This window comes from Rhinolophus ferrumequinum, chromosome 17, assembly GCF_004115265.2.
Source record: "Rhinolophus ferrumequinum isolate MPI-CBG mRhiFer1 chromosome 17, mRhiFer1_v1.p, whole genome shotgun sequence".
In the NCBI taxonomy this organism is placed as follows: Eukaryota; Metazoa; Chordata; class Mammalia; order Chiroptera; family Rhinolophidae; genus Rhinolophus; species Rhinolophus ferrumequinum.
In genome coordinates this window covers 27,628,726-27,653,610 of record NC_046300.1, presented here as the reverse complement: position 1 = coordinate 27,653,610, position 24,885 = coordinate 27,628,726, and the positions used below count along the sequence as shown (strand labels likewise).

At 35.3% G+C, this 24,885-nt stretch overlaps 2 protein-coding genes across 3 annotated transcripts in view; one reads left to right on the top strand and one right to left on the bottom strand.

The window, feature by feature from the left end:
- KAT2B (lysine acetyltransferase 2B) overlaps nt 1-1,056 on the top strand; it is a 91,719-nt gene extending 90,663 nt beyond the window's left edge. Inside the window, exon 18 of the mRNA XM_033132557.1 lies at nt 251-1,056. Within this exon, the coding sequence (XP_032988448.1) occupies nt 251-444 (194 nt within the window). The 3' untranslated portion in view covers nt 445-1,056. The remainder of the gene's footprint in view (nt 1-250) is intronic.
- A 7,853-nt stretch (nt 1,057-8,909) lies between these two features.
- Nucleotides 8,910-24,361, bottom strand: SGO1 (shugoshin 1). Of its 2 annotated transcripts, none has more exons than XM_033131484.1 (8): nt 24,098-24,361; nt 21,993-22,141; nt 21,713-21,909; nt 16,904-16,980; nt 15,184-15,242; nt 13,417-14,226; nt 11,294-11,483; nt 8,910-11,181 (listed from the first exon to the last, which is right to left on the bottom strand). In XM_033131484.1, the coding sequence occupies exons 2-8, from the start codon at nt 22,132-22,134 to the stop codon at nt 11,079-11,081; spliced, it is 1,578 nt and encodes a 525-aa protein (XP_032987375.1). In that variant the 5' UTR covers nt 22,135-22,141; nt 24,098-24,361; the 3' UTR covers nt 8,910-11,078. The 2 variants fall into 2 exon arrangements, with proteins under 2 accessions (XP_032987375.1, XP_032987376.1); XM_033131485.1 differs by having other exon boundaries at nt 16,904-16,977.
- Nucleotides 24,362-24,885: the final 524 nt, after the last annotated feature.

The window sequence follows — 24,885 nt, the reverse complement described above, 5'->3', positions numbered from 1 at the left end:
CGGCCAGATGACTAATAATGGTCCCCTCAATGTTAAAATGCTCTGACTTTATACAAGAAACACTCACAAAAGAAAAAACATAAGATTTAAGAACTGTTTTCCCTGATCATAAGAATTTTTCTTAAACAAAGGCATTGGGATGGTAAAAATGAATCAAATCGATGACACAGATTTCTTTTCCAATCTCACTTTTGTCAGCTAATGTGTAAAAGGAGTCAAAGATCGCTAATATTTCTTTTTTCCTGTGCAGATCTGAAAACCATGAGCGAACGCCTCAAGAATAGGTACTACGTGTCTAAGAAATTGTTCATGGCAGACTTACAGCGAGTCTTTACCAATTGCAAAGAGTACAACCCCCCTGAGAGTGAATACTACAAATGTGCCAATATCCTGGAGAAATTCTTCTTCAGTAAAATTAAGGAAGCTGGATTAATTGACAAGTGATTTTCCCCCCTCTGCTTCTTAGAAACTCATCAAGCAGTGTGCCTAAAGCAAGGTGGTTTAGTTTTACAAAAAATTGGACATAATGTGTTGAAGATATTTGTAAATGTAATAATTAGCACTTTTGAAAAACAAAAAACCTCCTCTTAGCTTTTCAGATACGTATTTAAATTGAAGTCATAGAACATTTTTTATTTTATGAAATAGATTTTAATCTATTTACTACTATTCATGTAAATTTTCTATGGCATGTCTATTAACTGAATAGTCAATAATAGATGATCAGAGATTTCCTCAAAACCTGTACTTGAGGAAATCGCACATAGTACCAAGATTTGGGGGAATCCAGAAAATTTCAGACCATGAATGTTTCCATTTTTTCCTAATGGAATGTGAGAGTTTATTTTTATTTTTTTCTGAAGGACTTTAAGCAAGGAATACATGATAAAAAGCCCGTAAAAGGTGAAATATGTGATGTTTGAAGTCTCATTGTAGACTTTTTATATATATATTTTAAAAACACTCATCTAGATGAGGTGCTTTGAGCAGTTCTGAAAAAAATGCAGTTCCAGAAGAGCAACTGCTTCAATTCCTAAGGAAGAAATTCTAAATAATGCAAACTTTTTTATAAGCCTCTGGGTTTTGATAATTCTGTCTACCTACAACAAACTTGTGAGTACACAACCACTATTTTAATAATTATTTTCTCTACACAAATGTGGAATGTTTTGACTTTGCTTATGCAGGCCATAAGTTCCAGAAGGCAATTTCCTGGGCCACAAAGGCATAAATTTGAAAACACTTGAAACTGAATCAACATACTTTAATAGGAAAAGAGGTATATTCTATATATGTATCAAATATGGTGAACCCTTGTTCTAATAAATAAGGATTTTTTTCTCCTTTTCTATGATACACACCACCTCAGTCATAATGTATATATGGATATTTTTCCTTTTGCCTCTCTAGATTATGTATATTCATTATCTAAAGTGAAATAAATTACCAGCAAGATCTGCTGTCAGTATTTTCACACCGACATTGGTTTATAAACCCAGGGTAATATCCCACTAAAATCCATCCTACAACCTTATTAACCTGTTGTAGGATTCGTGCTTGGATTTATTTCTTGATTAACACTACATAGAAAAGTGGGACATCTGCCATCCCAACTCTGGGAGAACCAACTAATATAAAACAAATGAAGGCCACCTTGATGGTCTTGACACTAATTTTTATGATACAAATTTATAAACTGATTTTTGTAAAGGACTAGCTTTTAAAAGTGTATTTAACTTGATGTTTTCTATCAGCATAAGTGAATTAAGATGATCATTTAATAGTCATTAAGAACAGTTGCCAGAGATAATCTGCATGAAGGAAAAAGAACCTACAAATGGCTATTAAGTTGGAAGTATTGTTTTTAATATGTAAGAGATATTCAGAATGCTCACACTGAAAAATGCCTCAACTTTTTTAAGTATAAGAAACCACCTTGAGTGGCATCTAGATTTCTAATGAAGAATGATACAGTTTGGATTAAGTACCGCGTTTCCCCAAAAATAAGACCTAGCTGGATAATCAGCTCTCATGTATCTTTTGGAGCAAAAATTAATATAAGACCCGGTCTTATTTTACTATAATATAAGACCGGGTCTTATATTTGTTTGCTCCAAAAGACGCTTTACAGCTGATTGTCCGGCTAGGTCTTATTTTCGGGGAAACATGGTATCTCAGACTGGTTTTAAACAGTGCTTTGTACTGGATCTGCCGAAGCATCTGTCCAGCTTGGTATCCTGTGAAAGTTTGTTATTTCCTGGGTAGACATTCTTATAGAGTATTGTCTTTAAAATCAGATTGTCTCTTCTATATTGAAAGCATTTTTATGTTTTCTAATTTAAAAATTAATATTTTCTTATAGATATTGTGCAATAAAGCTGAAGTAGGATGTGTGGTTTTTGCAAATGCTTTAACAGCTGATAAAATTTTACATTTGTAAAATTAATATATTGTACTGGTACAAAATAGTTTTAAATTATATTTTGAAAAGCTCTCAACCTGGTGGTGTGTTTTCTTCTTCTAGCAGTTTGATTTTAACAGGGAAAATGTATGATCTGTTTGATGACCATCGATTATATCTTTAACTCTTAGTTCTTAAGCAATTTGTTGAAGATGTTTAGAATTGTTGCATTTGTAGGAAGTTTCATAAAAATCCACAGCACATCAGTGAGTAGTTTTCAAGAGGAGAGACACTGTATCTGTGTCTGTTGAGTTGTCCATTGCATCTTGCCCACTGTCACTCAGTAAACAAAGAAAAAAAATACACCTAAAGAAGTGTTAATTGGTTTAGAAATTAAAAGTTTCCCGCCCCCCCCCTCCAGTTTTCCTACTTTGTATCTGTGAAACAGATGAATGTCCTGTAAGAAAGTCCTTGGGTTCGGTTGATGTCAGCTGTTTTAGAGTTGAATAGAGTACACACTTGGTTCATAATAAGTTTGTGATCAAGCTCTAATTCAAATCTTCTTTTCCGCAGACCGCTATTAAGTGTGCCAGCATTGCTGCTCCTTAGCACACGCACATACTTGCGCAGTTGTAGCTCTGTGTACAACTCAGCATCTCTCCTATGTAGTTTTTAATATTTTACAAAGATGATAAGTTGCCAGCTTTTAAGACTTAAATCTATTACTGGAAATGAAATGTAAACCATGTGACAAGGTAACATGTGAATTCAGAGGTAAGAGATTAATATGAGGTTGGGTGAAGGGTGATGATGGATTGCGGGAATCACGTTGGAGAGGGTCGTGAAACACCGTGGTAAGGAGCCTGGGCTTTAGTAATAGGCTCACAAAAGCTACTGTAGGTAAAAAACGATCAAAGGTACATACATTTTCATGGGGAGATCAGACATTCAACAAGTAATTACAACTGTTAAAAGCGTTACAGTGGAAGGGGGAGCTTACAGTGGTGGCACCAAGGGTGGCTTTATCAATATACTAGTTAAATTATAAAGATACTTGTCACGCATATGTAGCTTTAAGAAGTTTCCTAGGCACTCTCTGGTTCCCTTCCCCAATCTCACAGAAGTCACCGTCACAGCGTCCAGTCTATAAGGAAATTCTGGAGCTTCCATTGGTATAGTGCTAAGAGACCATAAAAAGGAAAGCACAATCTGGTAAGTGGCAGCTTAGGGAAAGCTTCCCAGAGGAAATGACTTTTAAGCTAGTGCTGAAAGATGAATGGGCATTGACTAAGGCACAATTTGGAGAAAGGAAGGCAGGGACAGTATAGGCTGAGAAATCCCTGAAGCAGTAAAGAATCATAAAATTGAGAGAACCAAAAGGACAGAAGTGGTAGAGCAAAGAGGAATGGTGTGAAATGGTATAGTGCCATAATAGGCCATATTGAGAATACTGGATTTTATTTTAAGGGAAATAGGAAATGGCTGATAAGCATGATCAAATTTTGTGTCCTGTGAAGGATGAGCTCACAAAAAATTAGGAAATAGAGCAAACAAATCATAATCAAAAGTCAGCAGACCCAACAAGTACCAAGTTCAGATGCCTAATGTGAGAAAACACCAATACTCCAAAAGAAAAGAAGTGCTTATAATTGTTAAAAACAGCAAAACATTAAGTGACAGGTTAAATAGGCTATGATACAGCCAAGGATAGAATGAGCGACCTGAAATAGAGAACTAATGGAATGAAACAGAAAGAACATAGGCAAAGAAATAGGAAAAAGGAATTAGGAGACAGAGGATTGGCTATAAACAATGTGAATTCCATTAGGACAGAATATTTGTTTTGCTCACCGAGGTATCCCAAATGCCTAGGACAGTGCCTGGCACAGTTGGTGCTGAATAGTAGATAAGTCAAAGTCCAATGATGTTAGAAGTTGTGTAAGTAGAGAATGGGAAAAGGCAATGCTTAACAAACTAAGAACTTTTTTTTTATCATCAATAAAAGACGTGGATATTTATAGTCAGTGAATCCCAAGGAGAATACTGACTTCCACTTCTGCCCATGAAGGCATAACCACTATAGTGCTTGTCACCCATTATAAGTGAGGAAATTGGACTCAGTATTAATATATTAATAAACTGTTTCCAGAAATTGGACGATAGGTCTTACAGAGCTCTGATCCCAGAAAGAAGGAAAAACAACAGAGTGAGCCCTACGTTCATCCTATATTTCTTTCTAAGACAGTTTCAGAATTGTGGCCAAAGGAGGGGGAATCCAAACAGAGTCCAGTACTACTGAGTTGAGAAGATGTTGAAGTTTCGAGGAAGCTAGAATTTGCTAGTAGAGTAATGGAAAAGGAGCTATGCAGAGAAAGCGCTCCAGAATTCTGCTTCGGGTTCTCTGAGTCTTAGTTGAATACTAATCTGCACATCTGTAGGGTGATACTTCCTGAAGCTAAAAAGAACAGCGGTGGGGTAAAGAATAATTGCAGGGAATGGTAAGCTGAACAACTCTCAGGCTTGTAGAGGGCTGGGAATCATTGGTGCACCCAGCTCCCAGCAGCCAGAGTGGACAGACCTTGTTTAAATACGTGGGACATTCAGTGGAGACCTTAGCTGTGTCCTATCTTAGTACTGGGGCTAAAGGAGCCCTCGAGTAAAAGCTACCCTAGACCTGCTTCCAAAAGCCTGAAGCCAAGCCTAAAGAGGATTAAGCTGATGTCCAAGTAACTTAATTGCTTGACCAAAGCTCAAAACTCTAAAGGAATACAACAAAATATAGTTTATACAAATGTTAAATTGTCAATGTACAGTATCCAGTAAAAAGTTACAAGATAATGTGACGTAGGAAAGATACATAACTAAAAGAAAAATTGACCAATAAAAACTGATCCAGAGATGAAAGATAATGGAATTAACAGGCAAGGATATTAAAACTTTATTTATTTGAAAGCATTATTATTATTTTTACTTTTATTGGGGAATATTGGGGAACAGTGTGTTTCTCCAGGGCCCATCAGCTCTAAGTTGTCCTGCAATCTAGTTATGGAGGGTACAGCTCACTGGCCCATGTGGGAATCGAACTGGCAACCCTGTTATTAAGAGCTCACGCTATAACCAACTGAGCCATCTGGTCGCCCCTAAAACAATTTTTGTAAACATCAGTATGCTCAAGGATATAAAGAAAACATGAGTAGAATGAAGAGGAAAATAGAAGATAATGTATAAAAAGAACCAAATGCAGTTTCCAGAGGTGAAAAATTTACTGGATGGAATCAATAGAAGATTTGACAAAGCAGAAGAAAATACAAGTAAAACTGAAGATACGGCAATAGAAGCTATCCAAAATGAAACATAGAGGGAAAAGACTGAAAGTCACAAGTGAAATCAGAAAATATCTTGAACTAAATGAAAGTGAAAACAACATATTAATATTTGTAGGATGCAGCCAATACAGTGTTTAAGAGGAAAATTATACCATTAAAATACTCATTAAAACAAAAGAGGTCTTAATTCAGCCTATCTTAAGAAAAAAAGCAAATTAAACCCAAAGTAGGAGGAGGAATATAAAGGAGTACAAATCAATGAAACGAAATGAATGAACAAAAAGAGATAAATCAGTGAAATAACCAGGTCATTAAAAAAATGGATAAACTTTTAGTTTAACTAATGAAGAAAAAAGACAAAGCATAAATCACCAGTATCAGGAATGAAAGAGGACATAGCTAGAGCTCACATGCAAGGTATTAAAAGGATAAGGGGATATTATAAACATGCCATGTCATTTGATAGATGAAATGGAAAAAGACCTTGTGTGACACAAATTAGCAAAACTGACTAAAGAAGAAATATAAAACCTAAACATCCCTATATCAATTAAAGAAACTAGATTCATAATGAAAAACTTTTCAAAGAAAACTCAAGGCACAGATGGCTTCACTAGTCTGTCAAACATTTAAGGAAAAAAGTAATATTAATCCTACACAAACTCAGAAAACGGATGTTTTGCAAAAAACGTTTTATGAGACCAGTATTGTTACCCTGATACTAAAGCCAGAAAAAAATTACAAGAAAACTATTCAACCAATAATCCTCACATAGATGTGAAAACCTTTACCAAATGATTAGCAAATGGAATTCAGCAATATATAAAAAAGAATAGATTATGATCAAGTGGGATTTATCTCATTAACTCAAGGATGCTTTAACAGTGGAAATCCATTAATGTAACTAACGATGTGAACAAAATAAAGGAGAAAAAAACAAGTTCACCTCAATAGATACATGTAAAGCATTTGACAAAATTCAACACCCATTTATGATTTATGGAAAAAAACTCGCAGCAAACAATCCAATGAAACTTTCTCAATATGATAAGCGTTATCAGTAGAAACCTACAGCCAGCATCATAGTAATGCTGAGATACCATGTGTTCCCAAGGTTGAGACTAAGGCAAAGATGTCTACTCTCATCACTTCTCAACATGATAGCAGAGGTTCCAGTTGGCGCAATAAGGCAAGGAAAGGCATACAAGTAAGACAGAAGTGAACTGTATTTATAGACTATAAGATCATGGACATAAAAATATTCTAAGGAATCTACAAAAGTACTAGAACTAGTGAGTGAATTTACTAAGACCTATGTATGAAAATCACTTGCAGTTCTATAAACTAGAAGGAAATGAGTGAAAATGAATTTTAAAAATACATTTATAGTAAGTCAATATTAAATGCTTAGGATATATTAATAAAATAAGCAAAAATTAGACTGATAAAACTTCTCAACAGCAAAATAAAGACCATAAGAAAATTAAATGCTGGGGCTATTCAACAATCTAGTGAAGCAAAATTTAATTTCTGGAAAAAAACCTGAAAATTTGTCATCAAAATGACATAAAAAATGTACTTCAGAAACTTGGACTTCGGAACAGTCAAGTATACAAGGTAAGCCATTTAAGGATGATCACTTAAAAAAAGACAACTCTATCAGTCTAGAGGTAAACAGTAAGAAAAATAAAATGGCAAAGTAGACAGCACAAAATATTTGATAGAAATAAATTATAGCACTTATCACAATAAATATAAATGGATTGAATTTACTAAAGATGACAATTCAGTTTGGACTAAAAAAACCAAAATTTAATATGCTTCTTAAAGAGATACATCTAAAACATATCAACATAGGAAGAAGGCTTAAAGAAATGAAAAATGATATACCGTGTTTCCCCAAAAAGAAGACCTAGCCAGACAATCAGCTCTAATGCATCTTTGGGATTAAAAATTAATTTAAGACCCGGTCATATTTTACTATAAGACCAGGATTTTACTATAAGACCAGGTCTTATATGGTCTTACATTAATTGTTGCTCCCAAAGACGCATTGGAGCTGATTGTCCGCCTAATAACTAAATGCAGGTAAATATTAACTACATGTAAGTTGCCTTAGCTACATCAGACTTTAAGATATAATAGAAAACCATTATAAGGGAAAAATGGGGTGAGTACAATAGTGACAAAAGCAACAATTCACTACGAAATAAAATTGACAAATCCAAAAATAATGTAAGGTATTATTATACTTTTAGTAAATAAGAGAACCTGACAAAATTGGTAAAGATAAAAATTTGAAAATTGTAACATTGCACTCAGAGAATTTATATTTTTCTCAAGTACAAAAGCAAGTACAACTAGGCAATAAAGTTTAACATAACTACAGATAGTACAGATTTGAAAAATATTTTTAAATATTATAAATAACTCAAGCCATTATATAAAAGATGAAACAGACAATTCCTAAGAAAAAGGTAAATAGAATCAATTAGAATTAGAGAACCTGTTAGACTTATAATTATTAAAAAACTAAGACATAAATTTCCCCACAAAAGCACCTGGTAAATGGTCTTAATGGCAAGTGCTACCACACCTTTGGTACAATTTGTTCCATAGAGCAAAAAGAAAATATTTTCAACTTAATTTTGAGGCTATTCTTGCTACCCAAAATATAAGATGTATATGGGATAGGATATAGGCAAATTTTACTTAGAAGATAGAGGATACTAATATTTAAAACTCCCAAACATTGACATTATAAACAAGGAATAAAGAAAGAAAAGGTAGAAACTGAGGAAAGATAGTTATAATCCATGTAAATAAAGACAAGGAATAGTATCTAGAATATATAAAGAACCCATAGTATTTAGTAAGAAAAAGACATTCTAATAGAAAAGTGGGCAAAAGATATAACAAGCAGTTCACAGAAGGAATGAGAATGACCAATAAACACTTGAATTCTCACAAGCAATTAATATGATAAAATCGTGTAAGTAATTAAAAGAAACCATTTCATACTCATTGGCTTGGCTAATTTTAATGTTCAGTAACACCAAGTGACAGTATGTGGGGAAACTGGAAACATGAATTGCTGTTAGAGTAATATATTCATTGAGGAGAATTGGTACAACCACTTTAGAGAGACACTCCACTTCTAGGTATCAACTTCATGTAAACTTACATGTGTACAAGGACTGATTTATAATAATGAAAAAGTAGAAGCAAATTATCTCCCAAAAGAATAAGTGATTTATTTACATAACAAAATACTGTACAACAAAGAAAATAGCCTACATCTGCCAACATGGAAAAATCTCAAAAACAATTGCATTAAAAGTCAGTGGCAAAAAGACATACAATATAACATTCACGTTAAATGTTAACATACAAAACAATTCTTAATAGTCTATGGATAAACGCTACAGCAAGAATACAGAAAAAAAGTACAAAAACATCACATTTAGAATGATTATTTTGAAAATGAAGATAAAGATCAAAGTGAGCCCAGAAAATGTCAGAAGAGAAAGATTTATAAAGTAAAAATAAAGGCAGTAAATGGTCTAGAGCAGGAGTTGGCAAACTTTTCCCATAAAGGGCTTGAGAGTTAAGTATTAGGCTTTGCAAGCCAAAAGTAAAAATCAAAGCTACTACGTAAGTATTTTACTGTGGTTCAAATTTAATGTTTTCTATCATCAAAATTGATACCAATTGTTAGATTTTCCCCCCAAACATTTAGGAACATGAAAAACCAATTGTAGCTTGCAGACCATGCAAAAGCAGACAGAGGGCTGTATTTGGCCCATTGGCTGTAGTTTGACCTCTGCTGGCTTAGAGCAGTATTGTCCAGTAGAACTTTCTGTGGTGATGGAAATAGTCTATATCTGCATTTACCCCAAAATGGTAACCGCTAGCCATATGTGGCTATTGAGCATTTGAATTGTGGCTCCTATGACTGAGAAATTTTAAATTGTATTTAATCTTAATTAAACCTAGCTATTCTAGAGGGTTTTGTTTTTATGAATTTAAAGAACAGGTGGAAAGGGAGTGGTTGAACAAACAAACCGGAAAAATAAGAGATTGTGACAGGAGAGTATGAGACATGAATCAGTGATTCCATCAGGAATAAAATAATTTTGGCTGATGAATAGGATTTGGGTGTGATTGATAACAGAATGCAGAAAGATACACAGTTAAAATCTGAGGTCAGGATTGGACAAGTCCCCTGGTAAAATAGAATTTGTTGATCATGGACCTGAAGAGTCCGCAATGAAAAGCTGAAAGAAAGAAGTGTTAGGTTGAGTATGGTGGGGTGGCTAAGAGTTTCATGGCAGTGACAATAGACAAGACCAAGGTGTGGGTACAGAAATGTCTAAGATTGATGATAACAGTGAAGGCTAGAGAGTAAGACAACCAGATGCATACTCTTTGATATTTAAAGAATAGAAGAAAAACACATGCACTATCTTACACAAACTTTATTACTCTTTAAAACTGAATAACCTACAGTGCTTTAAAGTTTAAAGAGATATGCAAGCATTGCTTCGAACTTTCAGAACTGAACTAATTCCCTTTCATTAATTGATCAAAAATACAACAAAAACTTTGGCATTCAGACATTTAACATTTGAGGTTTTTGACTAAGGAACTATCCTCAAAGTCCATGACATAATTTGTGATTTTGCTGATCACTTTGAAGAATATACATCTAGAGCTTGGGGTTCAGAGTTAGTTACTTATCCAGTCACTCAGTTTAAGCCACCATCAGTTCTCTAATCATGATCTCATACACATTTTTCTCTAAAAAATTAAATACAGCGATGATATAAGGGATCCACAAACAATAGGGTATACCTTACTGTGAATGTCAAGAATTGATTTTATTCAAATATATAAGGAATTTCAAAAGATCCTCAGCCTGTCTTCAAAAATCATTCATTCTAGCATTCCCCACTTAAAGGAAAAAGAACAATGCCAGAGGTTTATAATTAAAACACATCTTAATTTGAATAATTATTAATTTCCAAGATGTTGGTATAAGGTACATTTTGACTAAAATTAAGGTTTTTAGGCAGTATAAGAAATCTATAATAGTGCGTAAGTCCAGTTATTTATATTTAAAAGAAAGAATTAAATCTATTAAAGGTTTAAGAAAAAAAATCACAATTGAAATAAATACAGTTTTGAAGAAATGTTCATGATCTAGAGTCCTGTCAACAGAATATTCTATGGCAATAGTTCAACACCCTTGTGTACCAGCTTACGGATTCTCTTGGAGCATTATAAGTGGGTGTAGGATGAATTTAAACAGCATCCGACAACTGCTTCATACTTTTTGCATACTATTTGCTTCATACTTTTTTTTTAGAACTGCGTCTGGAATCCTTTTTTCGTTTGAAAACAGGCGAATTCAAGAAACACAAATCTGTAAAAGGGTCCCCTCTTCTCAGTTTCCTATAAAGGTAAAAAGAGATTGTTAGCATCCCAATACTAACCTTAGTCTTCAGTATAAAGTTATTGTAAAATGTGCCAGTGAAAGGTGAGTTCCCACAAATTAAATACTTACGAACTGAGCGTGGGTTCCTTGTAGTTCACACTAGCCGTGCACCTACGCTTAGGCAGAGACACTGCTGGGCTTTCTTTATTCTTTTTTGGAGGTAGAGAAAGTTTTCTGATTTGCACTACAGGATGCAAGGAGACATTGGTGATGTCCCTCAGGCGAAAATGAGGTGACTGGTGAGTTTCAGGTAGTGCACCTACAAAAACAACTTTTGCTGAATATGGTTCCAAAAAAAAAACCACCAACAAAACAAACCACAGGAAATAAAATTGTATGCAATTACATATCCTAAATGTATACAAAATCCAGCACTTTATAAGATTTTTAACCTGTTCATTTTTTCATCCCTGATAACACTGAAATATTAATTATTGTAGATGTGAAAAATTGACACAACAGTTTACTAAAACTTAAAATTGTTAGAAATTAAAAAAGGATTAAAAATTTTCTAGGATAGCTTGGGCATAATGAATTAAACTATAGAATTTCATTTTAGTCACATCTTGCTCTTTAGAATCATCAAAACCATCTCTTTCAGTACCAAAGTTTATCAAGTGGCTCCCTATAGTCTTATAATGCTACTTAAACTCATTCTATTAATACATGAGAATTCTAAACCATAGCCTCTGTGTAAACCAGGAGAAAGGGGGTTCCCTCTAGTAAAGCTAGTAGGTTCAAGTTACCCAGTGTTTTTCCTGTCATAAGCAAATTATTCTACTTTGGAGCTACATCTGTATTGGGAGACAGGTACCCAGCACACAGTAAGGTCACTGCAAGACAAACAATCTCTTCAAATAGCTTTAAAAGCAAATCATGCCACAAGACAAGCAAAATTGTAACTGTAAAATGACTATTTAACAACCATGTTCTCCGGGGTTATCTGAGTTTCAAATACTCTTTTGTGTCGCCACATAAGCATACTATATTACACAAATTATTCCAGCGTTATGAAAAGTATGGTTAAGCAAGAACATCAGTTGCTATGTTCTGGAACAATGCTTCTCAAACTTGAATGTATATACAAACCCCCGAGGAACTTGTCTTTAAAAAGATGCAGATTCTGATTAAAGGGTGTGGGGGAAGAGCCTTAGATTCTGCAATTCTAAGAAGTTTCCAGGTAATGCCGATGCTGCTGGTCCAGGTACAATACCCCGAGTAGCACTGTTTTAGAATGGACTCTTTTTTTCTTTTAAAAACTTAGGAAATTTTCAAGTATACACAGAGATGGAGACTACAGTATAATGATAATGAACCCAGTTACCTAGCTTCAGTAATTAACATTTTGCCAATATTGTTTGCCTTACTGTAACATCATTATAGCATATTACCACCTTACTAGTTGACCCTGGAAAGTCATTTAAGTCTTTGGCTTTAGTGTCCTGATACCTACACTTCATAGAGTTGTTCCTAGTAGGATCAAATGAAATATGACAAAACTTTGAGACTGCGACAGCTTGACTGTATATGTGGGTTTTACCATACTAACGAAAATTCCCAGATGAGTATCTTTGTGGGCAGGTGCAGGCGGTATCACCAGCCTCTGAACCATGCTGACTTTTGCTCTAACAAAAGATTTTCTAAGCCACAGTTTTTAGATGTTTTGCAAATGTCTTACAAAAGAATACTAAGCCCGTCAATTGAGGGAAGAGTTTTTTGGTCTTATTAGGCCACCTTCACTAAGTAGAAAATTACCTAAAATCATGGTTCCTGTCAAATTGAATATAAAACAAAGCCATTATAATGACAAGTCACTGGATTCAAGCTTGATTTCATTTTCAAGGGGACGTTACAGGTGAGTGTATAAAAGATATTTTAACAGCCTAACTCCACAGTTTATTCCTCACCTTGGAAGGCTTCTTTTACTGAAAGTAAAAATGCTTTCTCCATAACAAGTAGTATTTGTTCTTAAAGAGGATTTAAATTAGCTGAAAGCAGGTCAGAACAACACAACTGTGATTTCTACCCTCAGTGCCCCACTATTTAATCAGACTGTTGTTACTTCCCTCAGAGACAGATGGTAAGTCTCTAACCTCCCCCAGAGAAACAGATGGCAAATGTAGTATATAAGCATCGGGAATGATCATTTATCATACACATTGAAAGTGCAGGCAAACAAGTAGATCACTTACTGGTAGGAGTTTCTGTTGGCTGAACACCGTCGGTCTCTTTTTCATTCCTACATTTTAGAGTTCTTTTAGATCGAGGCCTGGTGACTGGACTCCTATTTGATTCGGAAAGACCTTGAATGTACTTGCAAGTGGGCAAATAGAGGTCATCAGAATCATCTCCTGAATCACTTGATTCACAGATGCTCACTTCGGAGTCACTGCTGTTTTCTTCTCTTTTAGAATCGTTGCTCATTTTTTGTCGGAAAGGAGTGAGGTGAACACCCTCTTCTGAATTAAAATTGTAAGCATCATCACCAGAAGTGACAAAATCATCCAACGTCTTTTTGGAAACTGTTTTTTTATTTTTACTTTTTCTCTCTTTATACTTAGATACAGATTTTAATTTTCTCCTGTTAGCTTTTCTTTTCTCTTCTCTTTTTCTTCTTTGTGCATCTCTACACTTACTTCTAGTTTCTTCAGATTTATATTCTAAAAAGTCTTCTTTTGTTTTAGATCTTCCTTGGTGAATCAGCTTTGGTGATAAGTTAATTTGATCTTTGTTCCATTGACAAACATTTTGTCCGACATTTTCAGACACATGCATGTTTACTAGTGGGTCTACAGATCTAATTGTTTCCAATTCAAAAGACTGTTCTGATAAATGACTGATTTCAAAATTATCCAAAGTACTGAATTCGCATAGATCATCAAAATGTTTCTTTAAATTGCGACGGAGAGATACAGTTCTAGGTAAAACATTATCAGTAGATTTATCTTCGCCTGAATCCAAATCAAATCCTAGTCTGTCTTGAGGAATAGTAGGTATTTGCTCTGAGAATTTAAAAAGTAAATGAGAAAAATAGTTTTACTCTATGGAAATTTTAATTTCAAGAATCTTAGAATTCAAAGTTCAAAATAGAATAAATGAAATCATTCTGTAGTTTCCCCATATTTAAGTAAATAAAAATCTGGGGCACTTTATATTACCATCTATTTATTTGGCAATGATCAGGTGCTGGCTTGTATCTGATCTGTGATAGAATCTTACATAACTTTAAAGAATATTCTAACTTGGGTTTTATGTGCTCCTGGTTTAAAGATAACTAGTAGTCTATATTATCTTATGTGTACAGGATACAGGATTCCAAAGTAAGACAAATACACCAAGACAGTGATGGGAGCTAAGTTGTTCTTTAAAAAATGAGTAAAATGGGACAATTGGAAAACCTTTCAGGTAAGAAATATAATCTGTATTTTCAATAAAAGCGAGGATATTTGGTTTAGCTTATTCGAATACTATCCCTGCTTCAAGCTTAGTTCAAGTAGAGAGGATTGATATTGGAGTACAGGCACATACCAATTTAAAAGTAGAAGGGGATAATTTTGGAGGTCAGCTTTGAGTTTAAACCCTAACTCTTACCATCTGGGCTACTTCTTATGAGATACTTTCCTTCTTTGAGTCTTTGAGTAAAATGGGACCCTGTAATCCAAGGTTGTTGTGAAGGCTGAGACAATATATGTAAAATGCCTAACATAGAGCTTGACACAGTCTGGCTCAGTAAATTGTAGCTGCAGTTGTGTCCAAGGTTTCTGATTATAGATTTTGCAAAATAAATGGATGTATTTTAAATCTCTTATTAGTCTGTATAACATAAACAGATTTGCTGTAGGTAGAAGCAAACCAGGGAAGCAGATTTAAAAAGTGAAAAGGAAAATTGAATTATGTCACTTGTTCTCAAAGATCTCATCTTTCCTGTAATGATATTCTCAGATTTTCATTTGAATTACCTTGCATTTGGAATGATTCTCCTTGTCCTGGAAGGTGATCTTCCTCAAGAGGAACTTGCCTTAGAAAATACCATTGAAAAACAGAAATTTATTTAACAGTTACGCAATAAAAATAAATTTAAGATTTTTTTCTTAAAATTAAGATTTTTTCTTTCTTTCAGTATTATTTCATAATTCCATTCTAAATTAGTACATCTGTTCTATTTTAAAGGAAACCAAAACACATTTATACTGATTACATGGAGGCTGATTTGTTACAACTGACATTAAACTCCTACTGGAATACCTTAACGTATCAAACTGGATACGTTCTTCCTTAAAAATATGCCATAACTCATAATTTCATTTAACTGGAAAACTAGCCAATCAGAATTGATTTATAAAATACATCAAGGAAATGTAGTTTGATTATTCAGCTCTTTAGGAGTCTGCTCTATTATCAGCTAAGTTGTAATTTTTTTGATGGTAAATGCTTTTATGTTGCTTAACTACTGATTCCTCTGAAGTAAACACTTCATTTTTTTAAAAAAACATGTCCTCCTTTGGTTCATGGAAAAAGAAATTTTCTTTATGTTCTAATACTATTACTGGCTGTTTCATTTTTTTTATTTTTAAAAATTCTTTAAAATTTTCACCTCTAGACATCAAAATTTAAATAGTTTTAGGTAAAAGAGTTATGGGAATCAACTAATTACAATTTTAGAAATCTTATAAAAACTCAATTACCTCATCTTACTTTTTGCCTATTACATAAATATTTTATCAAATCGTCAAAGTTCAGCAGTTTTAAAACTATTCACGGTTAAAATTAATATGGAGATAGAAATCATATTTGTGATTACTTCTGAGAGGAACGGGGCATACACTCAAAAGGGATCTGAGGGAATGGCTTATGGCAGTTGTTCCTACTAGAGGACAATTATATTCCCCCAGGGGATATTTGGCAACGTCTGGAAACATTTTTGGTTCTCATAACTGGGGGAGAGGAGTGCTACTACTATTTGTGGGTAGAGCCAATGATGCTGCTAAATATCCCACAATGCTTAGGACAGCTCTCTACAACAAGGAATGATTTGGCCCAAATGTCAAAGTGTTAAGACTGAGAAAGCCGAGGTAGAGTGATGTCAGTACTCTATGTCTTAATTGAGGTTTCGGTTCCACAGGTATATACATTAGTCAAACTCACTGAACTGTATAATAAACATTTGTGCATTTTACTGTATGTAATTATATCTCAATAATTCATCAGCAAACAGTACACTTGATCCGAGAGAAGGGCAAGAGTGTATATGGGATCTGATTGTATTTAAGAATAAACTGGTTCAGCAAGACAGTGTGACAGTGGTGTTAAATATGTTTTATTATATTTCTTTTCTAAATCAGTCTATTTGTAATACTAGCAAAATACCATCATTTGAATAACCAATCCTTCTTAGAATAAAATCTTGATACAAGAAAAGTATAACTGAAGTGAATAATTCTAAAATTCTACAAAAGCTTCTTATTCCTAAGACATCAAAAAAGTAACTAAATATAAGGCGTTGGCTTGGCTCTATATAACAGAATTTCAAAATATCAAATATTCTTAAATACGTTCTCAGTAGGGAGAACATCAGACTCTAAATATGAGTCAATATGATGCAAATATTCTTTTATAAATGGATCACAGAATTAAATCTTTCTTGGTATTAGTAATCATAATAATGAATTTGATACTAACGGTAAATCCGTCACAAATAAATCCCCAGAGTTGTCACTATTGGAGTCCATTCCACAAGGATATACTTCATGGTTCTGTTAATGTATTAAAACAAAGAAAACACTGGTAAAACGGAAATATCCGTAACAAAGCATTCATTTATTCAATAATAAACACTTACTGATGGGCTACCATGTTGCCAGGCACTGTTCTGGGAACTGGGTCTAGTAGCTAAAAAAGAGATTAAGTCCTGCCCTCTTAAAGCTTACATTCTAGCATAGGGAGAGAAACTTTAGAAAAGGAAAGGATATATACCGGCGGTACCAAAACGTGTATACAAGTGGACACTTTGGTCAACGTTGCTCATGCAGTAGTTTGCCGTAATCAGAAGTGTCTGGACACTGATAGTAACCACTTTGAGCACCTCTTGTAATTGCAGAAGTCAAACGTGACTTGTATTCATCTTTTGTTATTGGTATATTTTGAGTATTACAGTTTTAAGTTTTCCTTTCTTAAAATGTGTATACATTTTTTGGCACCCTGCATATATATCTATATCTATATGTCTATATCATTTCAGTAGTGTTAAGTGCTATGAAGGAAATACTCAGGATGAAGTGACAGAGAGTAACTGAGGTAGAGGGCTCTTTTAGATAGGGCGACTTTCATCTGAAATCTGAACAATGGAAAGGAGCCAGGGATTGAAAGAGCAGGGGGAAAAGAAAACTGTGGAAATAGCAAATATAAAAGTCATGATGTAGGGAAAATCTTGCTGTGTTTAGAAAAGAAAGGCCATTGTGGCTGGAAAATAGTCACTGAAAAGAACAGTAGGAGATGTGCATGCAGAGGCCAGATAACGTAAGGCCTTGAGAGTCATGAGTTTGGATTTTAGTCTAAGTGTGATGGGAAGTTGCTTAAATATTAAGCAGGGAATAAAATGATCTAAGTTTTAAAAAGATCAGTCTGGCCACTGTGTGAGACATGGATTGAAAAGAGCCAAGGGCAGGTGTTAGGAAGGCACAGTAAATCAAGGAAGACATGATATTAGACAGGACTGGAATCCTGCGGCTATGGAGGTGAAGCTGAGTCGGTATTGAGATAACAAAGTGTACTCAGATTGAATAGGAGTGGAGGTGGGGACAAGGAGAGGGTAGCCTCTTAAGGTTTTGACTTGAGCAAATGGGTAGGCTGTTTTATTGTTTTATTACTTCTACAGAGGAATGTAGAAGTACACAAGATGTTTGGGAGGAGGAAAAGAGAGTTGTGTTTTGTACAAAATATGTTTGAGATCCTTTATAAATATTTAAGTGGATATATGAAGCAGTAGCGCTCTCTCTTTTTCTGTGTGTATGTGTCTTTAGGTCTTGACTGATAAATTTGGAAGTTACCAGCAGATAGACTGTATTTAAAGGTATGGGAGAGGATGATATGAAGTGTGATCACAAAATACGGTGAATGTTTAAATAAAAATTTATTACAGTAAAAGACACATTGCCATTAATCCCCCTCAAAACACACCCCATCGCTTCAAACACACTTATCCCAACATTCTTGCCTCTTTCTGAAGCAGTTCTGGAAATCTTATGAATTTCTCTAGATGCGCTGTCATGTCTGCCTGGATGTCATGAATCGATTCAAAACGTTTTCCTTTCATGGTTATTTTGACTTTGGGGAAGAGCCAGAAGTCACACAGTACCAGATCTGGTGAATAAGGTGATGAGGATACACTGTAATGTTTTTATTTGACAGAAATTGCAGTACCAGAAGCGATATGTAACGTGGAGTATTGTCATGATGGAGGATGACGTAAAGACACTCAGAAAGAGGACTTCCAGAACTGTTTCAGAAAGTGGCAAGAACGATAGTATAAGAGTGTTCAAAGCAAGGGGGTGTATTTTCAGGGGGATTAATGGCAATGTGTCTTTTCCTGTAATAAATTTTTTTTATTAAACATTCACTGTATCTTTTGATCACACCTCGAAAGATGGATCTAAGACAACTGACATTTAAAAGTAAAGAAGGCAGCAAAAGAGACTGACATGGAACAGTCAGAAAGATAGAAAGAAAACTAGGAGAATATGGCGGTAAGAAAGGTAAGACATCAAAGTATTTCCAGCAAGGCGTAAATCCTGTGTTGTATATTACTTCAAGGTCAAAGAGAAAGAAGTGACCACTGAATATGGCAACATGGAATTTTCGGTGACTTTGACACACATTGACAATTAAATGGCATGGGTAAAGGCCTGGTAAGAGTGAGTTCAAAAGTGAATGGAATAAATTAATAAAAAAAAAAAATATTCAAAAAAAAAAAAAAAAGTGAATGGAAGCTGAGGAAATGAACACAGTTTTTAAGTGCTAAGTTCCCTTTGGATAAGTTCTATTGGGAACAGAAGCACAGAAATAAGCATAGAGAGATATGAGATCAGGAGAGATTTCATTTATTTTCTTTTCCTCTTAAGGTTGAGGATTCTAAAGCACTTTTGTATGATAACTAGAATGATTCAGCAGAGAGGGAGATACATGTTGGAAGAGAGCGTAAATTTTCAGGAGCCAAGTCCTAGAGGAGATGAAAAGAAGGGAATTGATGCGTAAGAGGAGGGCCTGGACTTAGGAGCAGGGACACTTGTCACTGCAACAAGAGGGAAGATAGAGAACACAAGTATAGATAAAGGCAGATTTGCAGACTTGTATTAATTAGGAAGATGAGAGGTCTAGTATGATTCCTTAGAAATCACTGTAATTCATTTCAGTTGTTTTTTGATATTTGTTGCACATATAATACGCTAATGTTATAATGAATAGGTTAAAACTGTTCATCAGAAACAAAATGACTAGAAATTTAATCCTGTTAAATTTTAAATTTATTATCAGTATAGCTAATGTTCTAAAACTAGTATTATTACTGAAGGTAAATAAAGGAGACTATTTAACTACAGAGTGATATAATTTAAAAACATATTATTAAAAAGATCCATTGTAAAATTCAGGGACTCAAAGGCTATTAGAAGTTAATTTCTGATTAATCTTTATAAGCTAAGTTAACAATTGGTAGGCAAGAAAAACGTTCTTCTTAATCCATTTTAAGCTTCTCCATCACTGCTAAATTGACTTGATAAATATAGAAGTATGAGTGTAGAGAGATGGTTGAGAATGAGTGACATATGCAACAAGTATATGGCAGAAAACAAACTTTGATATTGTAAATGTAAGAACACTTTTGCCCAGCAACTAACATGTTTTAAAAAATACTTAAAAATCATCGATAAATATCAGAAGGCCTGCAATAACAATTTCCCCCCCACTGTTTTTGTGATTATCTTATTGGGTACTTACTTTACACTATTCTATGTGTGTTTTCAACAAAAACTTGGGAAAGGGAAGAGGAAGATTCATATGTCTTTGGAGGGATTGTTTTCCCCTCACCAGTTGACCAAACAAGGAAAAGGACAAAATTAGGAAAGATTACATTCTGAAGGCAAATTATTTTTTAAAATAATCTAACCCTCACATGAAGGTAAAGAAATCATATCTAATCTTTATAGAGACCATTTTCTATCACACTGTATATGTATATATTGTGTATATGTGTGTATACATATGTATATTACACATATAAGCATATATATGTATATACACACACACACACAACACATTCTATATATCATACATAGAAAAAATAAGGAGTCACCTTAGTTGCAGGGAAGCAAGAACTCTTTCACTGACTTCTCCTATCAACAGGGAGGTGACTAATTTTCTGAAGTCCATATCCCTACCCTAATCACTGTGGTCTGGCTTTCTCCTCTGGTCTCCTGCCTACACAACTGTCTTCACTGGCATAGCAAACTAATGGACACCTGGGAAGAAAGTAAACTGTTCCGTTAACACCTGACATTCAGCACTGCTTTTTTCTTTCTCTGTCTGCCCTATGAGTTTCCCTGGCAGTGACTTCTGGGAAAAGGAAAGGAGAAATTAGTTCATCATTACGCTTCTCAGCATTAGTGTGCAATGAGACACAAACAGTATCCTAAAACAAGCTTTCTCCACGTCTGTTATATTTTGGCTGGCCCTTCTGTACAGCACAGGACACAAGCAGATTCAGATTAAAATATGGACAGCAAAATGTTCAGGACATTTCTTATTTGGGAGTTTAATGTACAGTCTTCTTTATTTAGACCTCTAGTAGGTAAAAATGATTCTCTAAAAAGCACTTAAATTCTTCCCACTCCCAAATTAAGGTCGTTCTTATAAAAACTCCACTGGATGTAGCAAAACTACATAGAAAAGGTAAGATTTATAGCACTGATTAAAACTTTTGGACTAATCTCCTTCAACTACCACTGTTAGACTTTTAGCTTAGTTGTCCTATCTTTGATGCACTTAGCTCAACATTCAAAAGGACCAGCAGTGCAAAAGGCTAACCTATTTCTTCTCTACCTTGTCTTGCTACCATGTTTCCCCAAAAATAAGACCAGTCTTATATTAATTTTTGCTCCAAAAGATACATTAAGGGCTTATGTTCAGGGGACATCATACTGAAAAATCATGCTAGGGCTTATTTTCCGGTTAAGTCTTATTTTCGGGGAAACATGGTACATGCTTTCAAAACCAAGTTATACACGTACAAGCCTCAATCACCTATATGCCTGAAGCGTTCTTAACTGCCCACACACAATAGCTGTGCTGAAGCACTGAAGAAAGATGTTTTGATCAATTATAACAGATCAGTAATTAAATAATGTAATTGACCTATTTCATAGGTTTACAATTGATCTACTAATTCATAGCTTTAACAATTTTTCCTAAGAAATTCAGACTCTGTAATGAAAATACCTGAGCAGTTTCTTCTGTTTGTTGTGCAGTAAGTTTTTCTTTCAATGCATATAACTGACATGTGAGGTAGTAACATTCTTTTCTCAGCTGTAGGATGATGTCTTGGGCTTCTCTTACTTTGGATTTTTCATTTTCCAAAGCTAAAACTAACATTCTGTTGTTGTCTTGGTAGTTTTTTAGCAGTGTAGAAGTGTTGGCTACAAGAGGATAAAAAATATTTTATTAGTTATTAAATCTAAACTTTAAAAAGTGATGCAAAAGGACAACATGAAAATCTTACTGATTATTTGGCATGGTGCAGCCATAAAAGACTTTCGTTTCCCAATCTCTGCCAAGTTTTTATTCCTTTTTTCTTTCATGCGTTTCTTTATATCTTCAAGACTATCTTGAAAGGACTTTTTGAGGATCCTTTCCTTGGCCATCTTCTGCCTAGGAATTTAAAACAATAAAGATAATATCATCAAACATAAAAGATCGAAAACACAGGCTATTCATAAGGAATGATTAAACAGAGACTTAGTAACTGAAGAATTAGCACAAAGTACACAGCTAACCTAGTAATAATCTAGATTTTGCAGCTTTTAAATCTCAGTATTTTTGGCATATCATCCTCCTCAGGTACTTCATAAGGAAGGTCTAATAAATATGGATTTCCAACCCAAAGACTACAGTATGCTACTTATTTATTCTTTAACAAATACTCATTGGGGGCTTAACTATATAGTAGGTACTATGGGAAATGCTTAAAATTACGTTTTTGATATTATTATTTATGTTTCCTTCAGGCAATGTTTATGACCAAGTTTTAGTGTTTATTAGGTTTATAGCATTAGTTTAGAGGCAATCATATATCTGGGCTTTGTTTTCCAGTTTTTCTCTATATTATTAATTTATCAGATTAGGTCACCTGAATATTTGTCTCCTCTTCCACACTCTTTTAACCCAATTATTACTTCAGATATGCACACACTCTCTAGAAAGTCAAAATGATCTTCCGAGGTTTAAACTATGTAGGACTATATATAATTTTAATAAGCTGTTATAACAATGATGGAGTTAGAACCAGCAGGAACTGGGGCACAGGAAAATGTCAGTTTTCTCAAAGTTATTCTAAAACTCAGGTCTGCTAACTCCCAGTACATCATGAATATAGTAAACCAGACTAAGTAATGATTGTTTTACACACAGTTAAAAGTAGCAAAGCATGCAATGACAGTGGAATACACTACTCAGTATATTAATAAGTCTACTCGAATCTTTCACTGCTGCAAATCAGATGTGCCTCAGTATTCTGCTACTAAGCCTGTCAAACTACTTTTCATGAACATTGTATACCCTGGATTGCACTTGTGGATCTTAAAATTGCAAAAACATAATTGTTTCCTACAACAATCTATGTAGATGGTTTTCACTACAAAGGCTACGTTCATATTCTCTTAGTCAAATATTTTCCTGAACCTTACATTTTCTTGAGGATTTCTCCAGTCTTATTTCCCTCTGTGCAGTGTCTGGGGTCTTAAATATAGATATTGTAGGTTTCATTTAAATATTTCTTTTTGCCAGTATAGATACAATATTTACTGGGATGTTTCCCGTAGAGCAAGCACAACTATTTTTAATGCACTAATGTAAAGTGGGTTGTATAAAACAACCTACCATAATGGAGTTTTTGAAGTTGGAACAGATGTTTGAGAGCCATACAGATTGAGAAACTGATCAACTTAGTTTAAAGTATTTTAAAAGCACAGCGTTATATAAAATACTGCTATTACATTTAATCAACTTAAAATCACAAAAGAAATTTGCCATATCGTTAGTTTTATTTCCTATCTAGGCCGATGGTGGTAATAGGGAGTGTGATGGAGAGAACGAATGAAAACAGGTCAAGGTGCGGGATGACAGCCTCGATCTGTATAGTATTTGGGTAAGGGGTCTGGATTCAAAAGAACCTAGACTATCTGATCTCTGTTATAATTCTTTGATCATTCCAGCCACTGAGGCAGCCAGGTAGGTCACTGGTCAGCACCGGGTTCTCCATGGTAACCCAGAAAGCCAAAGGGGAGTGCGTCAACAGTATTGCGCTGCACAAAGAGCTGCCAGTTTGGGCGCCCTTAGGTTGAGCCTGGCGTTTAACCACTGTAAATGCTTTATTTACACATCACTTAATTCACACAATTCTAGAAGGTAGGATAGGAGGTTCGGGTCCCCGTTTATTTAACAGAAGAGGAAATTAGGTCATCGGAAAGCGCGGGTCGGGTGGCTGAACAAAGAGAAAGGCACCCGGTCTGTCCGACTCCACAGCCTGAGCTTTTGCACACCAAACTTAGAACGACAGAAAGACCCCTACGAAAGAAGAACAAGGGTCACGATACGCCAGATCCACACCTGAAAATCCTGCGGCTTCTTTCTCCGAGGGGCTCCAGGAAAGCCAGGAGGCGGGGGAGAAGTGGGTGCGTAGCCGGAAAAGGGCCAGGAGATCCGCCTCCCACAGGTACGTCCACAACGATATCTTGGCCACCACTTCTGCCGCAGCTGTCGCCCTCTTCCTCACATTCCAAGGCTGCGTGAAACTGTCCGGCTGAGTGTGCACGGTGCTCCCACCCTCCGGGTCTAAGGCACGGTCTCCCGTTACCCGCCTACTACAGCGACCACATTCGAAATTCGCCGCCGCGATCACCCATTGGCTGGCTAGGAGGCGGTCACGTGAGGCAACGGCGCAGCCACACACGCAGGCCGAGTCCCGCCCCACCGGGCGTCCTCACGTGACACACACTAGCCGAGAATCCACATCCGGGTATATTCCCGCCCCCGCCCCGGAGGGCGGAGCCCCCAGTCAGCCCGTGGGTGTGCTGGCACGCCTCCGCTCTGAGTAGCCGGCTTCTAGAGGTGCAGCCCCTCCCAGTCCTGCGAGGGGTGGGTATTTTAGGGCGTCGAAAAGCTTCCTGTTTGTTTAGTTTTAGCTTTCCGTCTTCGAGCTTGTGCTCAAGGGTTCCCTCTTGTGAGAATAATCTCTTTGGTTGGTTGCCCGCCCAAGCAGTGAACCTGCTGCACGGAGGCAGATTTTAGGGATATTAAAACCAAAATAGGGAGCAAATTTTGGATTAACGGGATATTTTTTAGGTAAGTTGCAGATACCTGAAATATTCAGCTCCAGGTTCTTCCTCTTTGCCCGG